This window comes from Equus caballus, chromosome 2, assembly GCF_041296265.1.
Source record: "Equus caballus isolate H_3958 breed thoroughbred chromosome 2, TB-T2T, whole genome shotgun sequence".
Classification (NCBI taxonomy): domain Eukaryota; kingdom Metazoa; phylum Chordata; class Mammalia; order Perissodactyla; family Equidae; genus Equus; species Equus caballus.
In genome coordinates, this window is record NC_091685.1 from 96964126 (window position 1) to 96979259 (window position 15134).

At 38.8% G+C, this 15134-nt stretch overlaps 1 protein-coding gene across 7 annotated transcripts in view; it reads right to left on the minus strand.

Moving 5' to 3' along the window:
• Positions 1 to 15134, minus strand: part of SCOC (short coiled-coil protein) — a 34244-nt gene that overhangs the window by 8027 nt on the left and 11083 nt on the right. Inside the window, exon 1 of one of the 7 annotated variants that reach the window (XM_070258682.1) lies at positions 995 to 1130. The exons of 1 other annotated variant lie outside the window; for it this stretch is intronic. Coding sequence is in view for 1 of the 6 variants with exons in the window: in XM_070258676.1 (XP_070114777.1) it covers positions 658 to 682 (25 nt within the window). In the remaining 5 variants the exon portion in view is untranslated. 5 more of the 7 variants (XM_003364512.5, XM_070258676.1, XM_070258686.1 and 2 more) reach the window with 5 other exon arrangements.

The following is a 15134-nucleotide window of genomic DNA, read 5'->3' on the forward strand; positions in this document are numbered from 1 at the left end:
TAAGTTTGCTAAACATTTTGCAACCCTTAATGTCAAATTCCTTTGATATTTCTACTAACTAAGCAACTGAGGATAAATTTCATTCCCTTAAAGCTGCATCAGCTTTCAACATGGTTGGTTTTAGCTCCGTTCAAGTTCTGATCTGTTCTGGTTAGACATATCCAGTTTCAAATTCCAAAAGATTAAGGAACTGTTTGGCCAAATGAGGCTTTGAACAGAAGCTAGATCCCCAGAGTGGTTAGCTGTAATGAGTTAATCGATGTAATGTCAATCGATGAGTACAGGCACAGAATATACAGGCATAGCTCTGGATTCTCAGGTACAGATAACAGTGTTGGGAGCATAGCATAGCATCCTTAACATTGTTACGTCATAGTACTGGAATCGGTGAAAACTGTATAACAAAAGTCCTGCCTTTCAGGAATGTATCCTCTTTCTCCTTTCCAATCTTAACTCCCCAAAACTTGTTCAGCAGGACCCTTGAGAGAAGCCCATGAGGAAACTAACCCGGGAGCTGCTTTCAGCGCCTGGATGTCGCCAGCCCTCATTTTACCGCTCACTCGCCTCCCTTCCCGCCTCGGCGTCCAATCCCCCCATCTCCCGGGCTCTGGGCAGAGCAGCCACGGGCAAGTCCGGGCGAGCCAGGTCCCAGCCTACCCCAACGCCCCTCCCGCAGTCCCATCTCAGGGCGCGGGGCTGGACAGCGGCCTTCGGCCCAGGAGAAGCGGGAGGAGGTGGAGGATGTCCGAGTCAGGAGCCGCGGGACCCTCCGGGCGCAATAACGAGGAGACGATGAGAAAAAGAGGTTGCGCAGGGGTTCTGCAGGGAGCAGGCCTCAGCCGCCCACCAAACGCCCAGGCCCGGGGCCGCTCTCCCGGAGCCCCGGTGCCCCGGGCCGCATCCAGCCCGCCCCGCCCTCCAGGCCCTCGGCGGTACCGAGGCCCCAACTCCAGTCGCCTGGGGCCAGGCCCTCCGCGGCTCAAGACGGCCTCACCTGCCGTTCGAGGCGCCGGGAGGGGGAGGGTTCGGGAGGATGCCTCAGGCCGGGACACTTGGACCAACGGACGCCGATAGCTCCGCCCTGTCCGCCCACAGAGCGTGCGCCGGGAAGGGAGTCCCGCCCAGTCGCCCGCCAATCCCCTCTCAAGAAGGCACGCCTGCGCATGAGCTGCCCGACGCCCCAATCGTCCTCTGTCAAAGCTCCGGGATCCACCTTTTGCCCTAACAAAAGGACATTGGCGTCCAATGAGGATTGAGATCCTTGTGGGCGGGTCCGGGAAGAGCAACAGCCCATGACAGTGCAGAAGCTACTGGAAGCGCGTAAAAGCCAGTCCGAGCGAAGCAGCTCCTCAGTCTCACAGGACCCAGAAAATTGGGGTCAGAAATTTACTGTGGAAATTCTGACAGCTGTCAGGAGGGAGGTTAGCAAAACCAAACGCTGGGGGCGAGAGAAATCATTCAAATTCAAGAAGAGGGCATTTACGGACATTGAGAAAGAAAGCCATTGCCATACTGCGGTTCCTCAATTGTAAAAGCATACTTTTCCATATTTTTTAATTTCTCAAATCGGAAAGCCATAAATGTACCTCTAGTGGATTGTTCCTCTCTGCATCCTCCCCAAACTATTAAATCCATGGTGCACCTGAGCGTTTAGTAATATTTTAGAATTGAGAAAATACCTTAATAGTACTTTGATATATAGCGCTTTCGCTCACCTTATCCCATTTGATCCTCACAGAAACCCACAGAAAGAAACTGCAGCTTAAGATAAATGTCTTGCTCAAGGTCACACACGCAGTGTGAAATGCTATGTTGCCAGGCTTTCGGATATAATGTAATCGGGCTTGATACAAAACAGAATCCTGCTTGTTTTTGATATTGGTTGAGTACAACATAGTAACACCTTATTGTTTTGGCTTTGGCACATTCTTCTGAGTTGTAGAGATGAACCTTATGTCTACTTGTTTCTTCACTTTTGACTTCGGGCACAGTTTGCTGACATAAAGCCTTAATCTTTTTAAAGAATGCATTTTAAAAAATCTTCCATTCAGTGTTTGAGAACTGTACATTTGGCTGGTAACTACAATACACAACTTGAGGAAATTTACTACAATGCATTGCAGGAGCTAAATAAATGAAAGAAAGATCCAATATAAATCTAATAGGAGTGTCAAAAAGAGAGACGAGAGAATGGATATGGGCAGTATTCAAAGAGTAATAACTAAGAACTTTTCAGAATTGTGGAATATTCGACTTCTCAGATTCAAGAAGGACTTATTCTTGAGCATGATTGAAGTAAAAAATTCCACACCTGGACACATCGTGGTGAATGCAGAACACCAAAGACTAAGAGAACTTTTAAAAGCAACGTTTTTTTGCTAGAAAAACATTTTTTTGTTTGTTTTAAATAGGGTAAAATAGACATAAAAAAGATTTATCGTCTTAACCATCTTGAAGTGTACTGTTCAGTAGTGTTAAGTACATTTACATTGTTGTGCAGCCAATCTCCAGAACTCTTCATCTTGCAAAACTGAAACTCTATACCCATGAAACAACAATTCCCCATTTACCTCTACCCTCAGCCGTTGGCAACCACCATTCTTTCTGTCTCTATCAATCTGACTACTTTAGATACCTCACGTAAGTGGAATCATACAGTATATCTTTTTGTAGCTAACTTGCTTCACTTAGCATAATATCCTCAAGTTTAATCCATGTTGTAGCATGTGTCAGAATTTCCTTCCTTTTTAAGGCTGAATATTATTCCACTTTATGTATATACCAGATTTTGTTTAGCCATTCATCCATCAATGGACACTTGGGTTGCTTCCACCTTTTAGCTATAATGAATGCTGCTAGGAACACAGTGTGTGCAAATATCTCTTTGAAACTCTGCTTTCAATTCTTTTGGATATATATCCTGAAGGGGAACTGCTAAATCATATAATAATTCTATTTTAAAAGCAACTTTTAAAAATGTGGTATTGACCCAAGAACAGACAAGAGGAAAATTAGAAAGGAGAGTACCAGTACCTGGAAGTTGATATACCATAAAGGTGTCTGGGTAAGGAATAAGTGCTGGTGACGTTGTGGGAAAGAACTATTATTCATTACATTGAGAGTGTAATTGGCACAATAACTTTGTTAATTGGCTATAGAAAAGTCAAACTATGGTGGTTTTAAATTTCCTATTTGTATAAAAAATATGAAATTAGATTCTGATCTCACATCATAATAAAACTAAATTCCAAATGAAGTAAATGTGAAAAGCAAAAAACAAAACCCTAAATTTTTAGAAAAAACCGATGTCTTTATGACATCACTGTAGGGAAGAATTTGTTAAACCAGACAAAATAGCACCATTCATTAAGGAAAAGATTTTAAATTTTAATTGTTTTATAAACAGAAGATTTACAAGTTTTAGAAACAAAAGAGAAGACATTTTAAATCAAGTTAAAAACAAGCTACATGCAGGGAGAATATAGTAAAGCTCTAAAAATATAAAGAATTGTGACAATTCAAGATGAAAAAAGTTCAAATAACATAAATAGACAACTCACAGAAGAGGAAAACTAAATGACCAGCAAGATTTTTAAACGTTTGCCTTCACTAGTAATCAGGGAAATGCATATGAAAACAAGATAAAGGGGTCAGTTCATTAGGAAGATGCAAAATCCTAACAGTGCCACAAAATAGCACTGAAGCAAAAACTGATAGAAGTGAAATGAGAAACTAACCCACAGCCAGAGTTGGAAAGTTTGTCATTCCCCTCTCTGTAATTCGTAAAACAATTTACAGAAAATCAGTAAGGATACAGAACCCAGGTCCTAAGCTTGCCTGCACGTTAGAATCACCTGGGAATCTCTGAATAATTCCAAAGAACAGGATACACCCCAGACATTAAATCACAATCTCTATTAATATCTTTGGAAGATACACGGTGATTTCAACAGAGAGCAGGAAAATTTGGAAACTATTGCCATAGAAGACCCGAACAATTCTATCAACTAATTTGTCTTAATTGACATTTGTAAAACATTCCACCCAATAACTAGAGAACTTGCCTTCTTTTCAAACACACATGGAATATTCACCAAAATGGACCATATCCTATCATATTCTATCATAAAACAACCTCAGCAAATTCTAAGTGACTGAATTTATAACAAAATATTTTCTCTGCCCACAAGGGAATTAAACCAAGAATCAATAACAAAAAGATATTTGTAAAAACCCAAATAGTTGGAGATTAAACTACACACTTCTAAACAAACTATAGGTCATACTGAACTATACATTTAAAAATGATTAAAAGACTCAATGGCAGGATGGAGATGAAAGAGGAGAGAGTTAGTGAACTTGAAGATACCCCAGTAGAAATTACCCAACCTGAAAACAGGGGAGAAAATGATTGGAAAAATAATCCCTCAGGAATGGAGAACAAAAAAGATCTAGCATTTGTGTCATGAGAGTCCCACAAGGAAAGGAAAAAAGAGTATGGTACTGAAAAATATTTGAAGAAATAATGGCTTTCCAAGTTTGGCAAAAGACGATTTCACAAAGGGAGGGGGTGATTAGGAAAATGATGTCTAAAGACTCTGGGGATGTGGTATAATGGAAAAGGCTGCTGATCTAGACAGTAAGCACCAACATCACTAACGTCACAAAGAGAACCTGCCATGTAGCATTTATGAAAGAAGAATGCGCCATTACCTATGGAATGGTCTTGCAAAAAAATATAGCAAATTGCAAGCTGATGTGATCAAGCCCATAAACTAGCAATTTAACAGGAAATACAGAGAACAGAGAAATATTTTAAACCTACCATCTGGATAAACTTAGCAAAATCTGGCTATGGAACAAAACAACACCAACAAAAAGCAAAGCCCTTTTCTTTAATAAATTAATTGCACTGGGGGAAAAAAGAATGGAAAGAAAACCTGTAGACCAAAAGACATTTAAAATACATATTTTTAAAAACAGGCAAAAAACTTATGGTTTATTTTGGACGCAACCTTGGATGATAAAGCTGTTTTTAAAATGCAAGAAAATGATTGCCCAAAAGTAGGATATAGCTATTTTAGAGCATTCTCCTTTTTAAAATTTCAGAACCAAACATATCTTGTTAGATAGTTCAAACTTTAAAGCAGGTCTTTAGACTATCTAAAAAAGATAACATACAAAAAGATAGCCATAACATTACAAAGCAATATATTATTCACAAAATGTTGCAAATTGGATAAAACAGTGTTGCTGATAATTAAGATGTGTCCTTGAATGAATAGAAAAAAATCCTTGAAATGACAAAAAGGTTACAAAAAAGAACAGTATGTCCAAGCTGATATAAAAAGGGAGTTTAAATTTTGGCAAACTAGTCATGAAATGAACGTTCATTACTATATGTTTGCTTTATACAGTGTTCCATATTTGCATTATATTTTTCAATAAAAAATTGGTTTTAAAATAGCCACAAAATTCCCTTCTTCTGAATAAGGAAAACGCACAAGTACAAGTAGAAACTACTGACATTGCATAGAAATATTTGATAATAAGATGAACATTCATGTGGCCTGGAATATGCATATATTAATATAAACCATCTAAATAAAAGCACAAAATTAAAATGTTCTTCATAGAGAATGGGGAACTCTAAATTGAAAACTATTGTTACAAGGCAATGTATTATGTGAGGAAGAAATGATAAATAGTAAAATGGAGAACTTCCTAGATCATTTTGATGTTCCAGTCTGGCAGGCTCTCATCTCATGCATATAAAAACTCCTAAATTGTCTTAAGTAATTAGAGGGTTCTAAACATACTGTGGATATTTTAAAGTGAAATATGCTAAATGGAGGCATTTTGAAAACTTTCAAGTGTAACCAGGTGTGTTTCCTCATGAATTTGCAAAATGTGTTTCATCACATTCCTAAATAAGAGCTCACATTTTCCTTTTTACTTATTTTTTTTTCCCTTGAAAGGTTATTGAATTCATTGGAGAATGAGTGCTGTCTTGAATTTGGTGTGTAATGGATATGTTCTACTTGTTGAAACTTGATTTCCAAACTAGACTTACTAGTATACTATACTGCTATTTGGTAAATTAAGTAGTTCCTGTATACTTTTCTCAAGATTATAATTTCCTGATAACAACCAATAGGTGGCTAATTTGATCAGAGTAATTTTCATTCATTTGTTCTATAAAGAAAAATGTAATAAATTACCAGTGTATTTTTAGTGTTTCTCAAATGAGAATTCAGAAGGACCTCAGGGACTCCATGGAATCAAGCTTTGAACTTTATGACAAAAATGAAAATGAGGCAGTCTTGATGCTTACTTTGCTTTAGACAAAATATTGTCTAATCAGTGTTTCCCAAAGATTGGTGCCTATACCTCTGGTTGTACATGATAAGCTTTTAAAAAATTGTTATATATTTTATTGTATTACAAAAAGTATGAATAATGCAACTAACTCTCAGTTTGCAGATGTTGTTTAGAACAAAGCTAAGTTCAAAAATCATGCTAATTAAATGGTTAATTTAGTGTGGCAAAACTTTCGATGTTGGTATGCATGTGACTGGTTTGGAAAACCTTGATCTATCAACAGTGCAACAAGCATTGGTTTGAAAAAGAGGAAACCTGGGTCCCAGTTCTGGCTCAACTTATATTTGTTCATTCAATTCTTCATATGTTTACTAGTTTAAAAGTTTAGTGTTCATTATGCGCTAGGTACTGTAGAGTATCTGAGTATCTGAAATTGACCGGAAGGCTGTGGGGGATGACTCACTTTACTGTAGACCCGTTTCCTCAAATGAGGGCTTGGAATAGACTTAATTCTGCTTCTCTAATATTGTATAAAATAACATTGAGGGATTTATCAAATAACACTATCAGTGGGTTTTAGTGGATGGTTCCCCAAGTCTAAGAGTAAACCTTTGATGGTTTGGTAGGGTCTGACCATCCAGCCCTCGGCAACGGGCCTGCCGTGGGTTCTGAAAGCTTTCCTGAGTGAGTTATCTGTGAGCTCCTCCATTCCAGCTTTTATGATTTTGGGTTTCTGTGATCCTCTGTACACGGGTCTACCATTATCAATCATTTCAGCTGGGTACATCTTCCACTAAATTTTTATAAAATAATCTCTTCTTTATGTACTGCATGAAGCAGATTATGGGAAAACATAATGTAGTTTTCATTTTGGGAGAAAATTGATATGGCCTTCAGAGGTATTCTGGAGTCCATCCAGAACAGAAGTCTATGAGGAGAAATCCATCTCCTCATAGAAGTTTCGTCAGAGGAGATCTCTATGGATCTCTATGTTTTAGGGCATTAATCTCAGAGCATTGGTTCTTCCATCCAATTTTATTTTTTTTAAAGATTGGCACCTGAGCTAACAACTGTTGCCAATCTTTTTTTTTTTTTTCTGCTTTATCTCCCCACATCCCCCCAGTACATAGTTGTATATCTCAGTTACAGGTCCTTCTAGTTGTGGCCCAAAGAGTTTTACGTTAAAATAAATTTTAATATTTTTTTCCTAACGGGCATCATTGGCCACAACCCAACTCAGCATTTCAACATTTTCTTGCAAGTATCTCTGTGGTTCAGTTTTGGATTTGATGTAAAAGGTGTACAGTCTACTCTTAACATCACCTCAGGAAAGTGTCATGAACTTAAAAAATCCACTGGCCCTTGGTGTGCTGCTAGTGACCATCTACAGAAATGGGAATTTTAGTGCTTGTCCTAAAGATCTGTTGGGAAGATGAAGTAAGAAAATCTGAGGCAAAATTGCTCAGCCTGGTGGTCTGTAAGCACTAATTCTATCTGAACAGAAACCTCCTCTACCTGATTCTTTAAATTCCTTGAGGCACCAATTGATCTTCTTCATTAAGTAGCCCCATTGCCAAGCACAGTGCCTACACGTGTGTCCATAAATATCGGCTGAATGAATGATTGAATATTCTGTTCCGGGTCCTTACTTTTTCTATCTCATAAAAAGCAGACACGTCTGTGCTGCATTAGAAGATGACACTGCATTTCCACAGTGTCTTTTTACCTCAGAGCTCACATTACTTTCTATCAAATTATCTCACTGCCCCTTATCACATCCCCGTGAGACGGCAGAAAAGCCAGAGAAGTAATTTTCCTTATGGTTCCAGTGGTGGCTCTTCACACTTACAGAACATTTGGCACACATGGAACATCACCTAGAGTGACAGTGATCGTCACCTCTTCATAACATATGTCTCCGACAACTGTCAGCAGATATTAAGAAAAAACTAAAAGACATCATGAATGTCATTTAGGGGCCAGCCATTAATACAGAACTGCTGGTGACTTGATCGCATTTATTCTCTTCGAGATGGTACACTAGTGACCTCTAGTGGCAACATTGATTCAAGATGTTTCTGTTTCACAACGAAAAATTTCACTTCTTTATTACTTTAATCCTTATGTTTTCCCTTCATTTAGTAACATTTCCTGCCTGTGGAATGATCTTAATTATGCACAGTGATTTTCATCTGTTCATCACCAAATATTATTCTTACATTTCATAGAATCACAGAACTTTTGAGCTGAAAGAGCTCTCAAAGGGATTTATTGGTTTTATTTCATCCTGAGCAGAAAACAAGGCCCAGAGAAATAAAGTGACGTGCTGAAGTCTCACCTCAGGAGTGAAAGTCCTCAGGGAATAAAAGTCTAATGGGTCTAAGGCTCTACCCACACTTCAGATGACTGACCCCAGCTGATATCTGAGCACAGCGGCAGGAAAGGCTCTCGAAGAAGAGCTGCCCAGCTGGGCCCTTCCTGAATCTCTGAGGCACAAAATAGTGAGCACAAGATGATTGTGCTTTACAACACTAAGTTTTGGGGTATGTTACACAGCAATAATAATCAGAACAAAGAGTTTAATTAGGAAATTTCTCTGGTTCTATAAAACATACTGAATGAAAAATACAAAATAATGTACGCTTCTCAAATACTAGTGGAATCTTAATCTTCTGTTAACAGGCAATAATAACAGTTGTAATCAATTAAGGAGCTCTCGGTCCAAACGAATACACATTCTAATTGATAGAAATATAAGTTCTTCTTCCCCCATTAGTCTGCAAATTTTAAAGATATGTAGATTTTCAAAATATGAATCCAGAAGAGGACATATGTGTTCCTATAAAAAATCGAGTCAGTCTCCATTGAAAAGTACATTTTCAACTTCTAATGTATTTGTCACTTAAGAGACTACAGAAGTCTCTCAAAGAGTTTAGAATCTAGTTGGTAAGACATGTAGCACCCACATTAGATAGAACAACTGTAAAGTAGGGTAGTACTAAGTATGACAGAACGTTGGAGACAGCAGTTGGGCTGGGTTAGGAACAAACAGAACATGTGGAAATGGGAGCATGGCGAAGAGCATTTTATGACTAGTATATTTATTTTCCCAACTGTAAGTTCTGTGAGAGTTGACAGTGCTTCTGCCTTAATTCCTACTGTATCTCCAATACCTGGCCCATTATAGGGATGCAATGTAAACACATTGAATGAGTGGCTGAATGATACACACTTGGAAGTAGAAGCAACGTCTAGAGTTTGAACCAGAAAGAATTAATAGATCAAAGAGCAAATGAAGGAATCAGCTGAGGAGGACAAGGAAAGCCAAGCAGGAATGTGATAAGATAGATTCCTAAGGGGATGAGTAACATGTTTTCTGGAAATATTTGTGTAGAGGTAGAATACAGGGTGAATTGGCAGGAAGAGGCTACGGCAGGAGGAGTCTATGATAACAAGAGTGCTAGCTAACACGTATTGAGTTCTATTTGTAAGGTGCCATACTAAGCACTTAACATAAAATATCTTATCCAATCCCCACCATAATACAATAAGGTAGGTACTATGATTATCTTTATTTTGTACATGAGAAGCTGAGATTCTGAGAAGCTGAGTTATACGAGTGTATAGACTGTTACAATAATTCAGTCGTGAGTGGTAGAGGCAGCGGAAATGGAGAAAAGAGGATATTACCACAAACATTTTAAAGAAAGTAAAAAAGCAGGAATGTGTTAACAGATTAAATCAACTACAGAAGATAAAGGGAGGGAGGGTCAAAGGTGACCATGGTTTTTAGTCTCGGGTTCCAGAAAAATGGTAGTACCATGTTGCAGCTCTGTCACATGGATCGGTTAGCTCATAGTGCCTCCAGCCCTTTTCACCCAAGGTTCGCAGAGAGAACGGAGCCCTCCTAAAGTATCCACTGCAGGAAATAAATTAAATTCCCTCCTTGCAGCTAGAAAGGTACTAGTTACGTGCCGTTTCTGGGAGAACTGAGAAAGGAGTCACTCAAATCCTTTTCTGTGTTCCATGGCTCATGGAAGGAAACCTGGCTGAGAAAGGCTATGATTGTTTAGCAGATTTCCTTTGGAAAGTGTAGAACATTTCCTTAGCCTATTCACTCCTGTCCTTCCCTGGTCTAGTAAACCACCTCAAAAAACTGAGTAACTTTAACCAAGAAAGTACTGGTTCAAAAGTTCTGACTCTGAGCAAGTTCCTCCTCTGAGCTCTCAGACCATTTGATGTCCTAGTCCACTGAATTTCACTCTTCTTGAACTCAACAGCTTGGACTGCTAGTTGTTTTGCTTTGTTTTGTTTTCCTGTTTGTTTTCTCTATAAAAATTTTTCTTGGAAAGATTTTTCCCTTCCACGAGTAACTTTGCCTGCTTAAAATGGCAACCGCAGAATCTAGACTTTGCAGGTTAGTCACATTCTACCACTATGTAAAGAGCCCAGAGTTTCCAGGACTCCACAGGCCTTTACTGAAGTGCTGACGCTTCCCCTCTCACCACTTGGGGTTGGTACCCTTTCCCTGCCTTGTTATCCACTGAGGCTGGGCAGGGCTTACCTCATGGTGACATTTCACTGGGAGAGTGGTGGGTGTTGACCAGAATATCTGTAAACTCCTTTAGGTCAATCACCAAACTGATGGAGAAAGGTTTCTATAGCTTCCTAACCATAAGTCATTCACCTTTTTATCTTTAAATATTTAAACTTTATGGACTTTTCTGCAGGGGATTATTAGGACTGAGGGGATAACAAAAAAGAAAAATAATTGCTATTTTAGATAGAACAATAAAGAACCGTGGGTGGATTTTTAGCTAACTACAACACAAAAGTTCATATTTTGAGCTTAGTTTTTGCATATTAGCAGTGACAATTTAAAAAAACATTGAAAATGATTTGTTTAGGGGCCGGCCCCGTGGCCGAGTGGTTAAGTTCACGTGCGCTCCGCTTCGGCGGCCCAGGGTTTTGCTGGTTCAGATCCTGGGTGCGGACACGGCACCACTCGTCAGTCAGGTCATGCTGAGGCGGCGTCCCACATGCCACAACTGCAAGGACCCACAACTAGGATATACAACTATGTACTGGGGGGATTTGTGGAGAAAAAGCAGCAGAAAGAAAAAAAAGAAGATTGGCAACGGTTGTTAGCTCAGGTGCCAATCTTTATCAAAAAAAAAGAAAAAACTATTTGTTTAGTCAGGAATATTAGTTGTAGAGAATTTTCCATTGTATATCACAAATATTTTTACTATATTTGGAAATAGGTTTTTAGTACAAAAATCAAATAAGATTGTACCATCTAATGTCATCTATAATAATAGGTAACATTCATTCAGTATTTACCAGGTGCCATATGCTTTTACAAGAACTCAGCCTGGTCCCATGGCTGAGTGGTTCAAGTTCTGCGTGCTCCGCTTCGGCGGCCTGGGTTCATGGGTTCAGCTCCTGGGCATGGACCTATTCTACTTACCAACCATGGTGTAGAGGTGTCCTATGTACAAAAAAATAGAGGAAGACTGGCATAGATGTTAGCTCAGGGCTAATCTTCCTCAAGCTAAAAAAAAAAAGCGTGGAGGGAATGAGGCAACAAAGAGAAAAGAGAAGGCATGAGGTACAACAAATTAAGGATGCTACTGTGAATAGACCTCTATTAGAATGTTGGAAATGAGACCAAATGTGATGGTGTTTTTCTTAAAACAAATGTAGGAGGAAGGGTTATGAAAAATAGTGTAGTGAAATGACAAAGACAGCTCTGCTCTGTGTCACCATTGTGTCAAGGTGGTATTGTTAGCACTGCCTGAATAGCTAAGATAAATACAGCCAATGGTTAACATAGGTTAGCATAAGGGAAGCCATCTTATAGAGGAGAACCACGTTAGGACTATAAGTGACCCTGATCCACAAGACAAATCCCACCCCAACCCCCTACCCTCCGCCTTGTCAGCAGTACTTTAGTTTGCACGTAGCCTAGATACGTACATACTTGCTTGTGAGAAATGTGCATGCTCTGCTATTTTCGTAGCCTTGGCTTAGACGTAGACCACCTTATTTCAATAAGGCAATAACTCTGTTCTCTAAGTTTTCCCGGGGATGTAATGACCTCTGGGCAAAAGCCTTCTGCTGGTATCTGTCACAGGTGACAAGAGGAAGGGATGATCTGGAGTCTCAAGGACTATACCACCAGCTGGTCAACAGTCCAACCCCCCCCCCCTCCTTCAGCCCATTTGCCCTATATAACTGCTTCAAAATTTTGTAGTTTTAAGATATTTCTTTAGGACACTAGTCTGCCATCTTCCCCCTTGCTAGCAAGCTGTAATAAAAGGACCCTTTTTCTCCTCCCACCTTGTCTCTGGACTGTTGGCTTGTCTTTGCAGCGAGTAGAAGGCCCCTCTTGGTGGTTACAGTATATCTCATATGTGGAAGTTAAGATCATAATCCTAACATGAGTCCTGAATTTGAGATCCATGTGAAAATACCAATGTTTGGTTTATAAACATCCCATTTTCTGAGAGAAATCCAGGTTAACAACTTTGGGGAGCCTGGCCACATGGTAATAAGAAGACTTGCTGTCTACACCCACCTTCCATCAGTGGCCATTCACTGCAGGAGAAGCCCAGCTTGAGGCTCAAACCAGACACACTGAAGTTACAGCATGAATCGAATGCCTGATACATAGTAGTCTCTCATTAAATATTTGTTAAATGGATGAATGAATAAAGAAATGTTCCATTTTTCCTTGTTGGTCATCTTTCTCTATCTCTCTTTTGGAAACTAATTTACAAGAGAAGAAGAAATGAAGTGACTATAAGTGAGAATTTTAATACTCGAGGCAGTAGGAATAGAATCTATATACACTTGATTAAAATACTACATATAAAAGATTTCAAGATACTATGTACCTCTTCCTCTTCTCCTTCTCTAAGGACATACTGAGGATTATAACCCACTCAATCAATTAGGAAACCATGAGTCTATTCTGATATAAATAAATAGTTTGATGTGAAAGGGCATATTTAAATAGTCTCAAAATCTCTCCCCCTCAAAATACTTGAATTATTATTAAAAGAAAAAGGAGTAAGTCACTACCATAATCAAGGGATCAAGTTAACCTCACTAGTAAAGGGATGAATAGAAATTATGTGGCAGTTGATAGAACGCAATGAGAGGAACACATAACACTTCTGTGATATTCTTGCCAAACTCACTGATAATGGAGGAACATTTTACAAAATAACTGCCCTATAATCTTTAAAAGTATCAAGGTCATGAAAGTCAAGTAAAGACTGAGGAATTGTTCCAGGAGACTAAAGCGACATGACAACGAAATGCAATGTATGATTCTAAACTAGATGCTTTTGCTATAATGACATTATCAAAATAACTAGTGAAACTTAAATGCACTTTGAAGATTAGGTGATAGTAATGTATGAATGTCATTTTCTTGATTTTGTTGCTTATATTGTGATTATGAAGGAGAAAGTCCTTGTTTCTAGGAAATACTCACTAAAGTATCCAGAGGTGATGGGGCATTAGATTGGCAACTTACTCTCAAATAATTCACAAAAGAAGAATCCTTCTTAGAGTGCTTGCAAATTTTTGGTAGTTGAGATTGTTTCAAAATAAAAATAAAATTGAAACAAGAGATGATTGTGCTGAAGGGTGGCATTTACATCTTACGTCTTATCTCCCCTGCTCGCCACCCTCTGTGCCTTATGCGTCCTATAGCTAAATTTGCCACTTTCTACATTTTATTTTTCTAAAACAACTTTTTTTTTCAAGGAAGATTATTCCTGAGCTAACATCCGCTGCCAATCCTCCTCTTTTTCTGAGGAAGATTGGCCCAGAGCTAACATCTGTGCCCATCTTCCACTACTTTATATATGGTACTCCTGCCACAGCATGGCTTGATGAGCAGTGTGTAGGTCCATGCCTGGGATCCCAACCGGTGAACCCCAGCCCCGAAGCAGAGTGCACAAACTTAATCACTACACCACGGGGCTGGCCCTTTCTAAGACAAATTTTTGCATGCATCACTAAAAATGCAAAAGGCTGTAGTGATGTTTTGATAGCTATCCCTAATCCTAGCACTGGTATTTTCACATCTCAAAATCAGCATTCATGTTAGGATTAGTATCTTACTTCCATATACCAGAAAAACTCTAATGTCAATGTTATTTTTTAAGAAAAAAATTATTGCATAAATATAACATGAAAATGTAATAACCTATAATCCCTTCACACTAGTAATACATTTTTCCAAGTTCTCTACCCATCCTAGTCCATATACATAAATTACTTACACATGATTGTAATCACAACATAGATATGATTTTATATTCTACCTTTCCTGTCTGAGCATATTCCAATATTGTTACAAAGCCTCTGGGGCTCTTCTGGCCCTCAGATTCTATGATTACATTTTTGAAACAGTGACCTCATGGCATAACTAGGGGACCATAATTCATTATTCAATACCTGCAATGCAGGAACCTTATTGCATCTACCTCATCAGTATAGTGCACTTATGCTGTCTATCTGGTAATTTCTATCCTGATGCACTGTCATTTGACAAAGGCTTTGAAGTCACTGAGACCTGGGTTGGAATTGCACCTCTGCTTTGTACAAGGTACTAAACCTTTCTGAGCCCCAGTTTTCAATCTGAAAAACAGGGATAATAATACGGATCACATGATATTTGTGAGGATTAAATGAGATAATGAATGTGACGCTCTTAGTACAGTGCCTGGTATGTAATAAGTACTGAATAAATGTTTGTTATTATCATTATTCACCTAAGAAATGCATGACTAGTT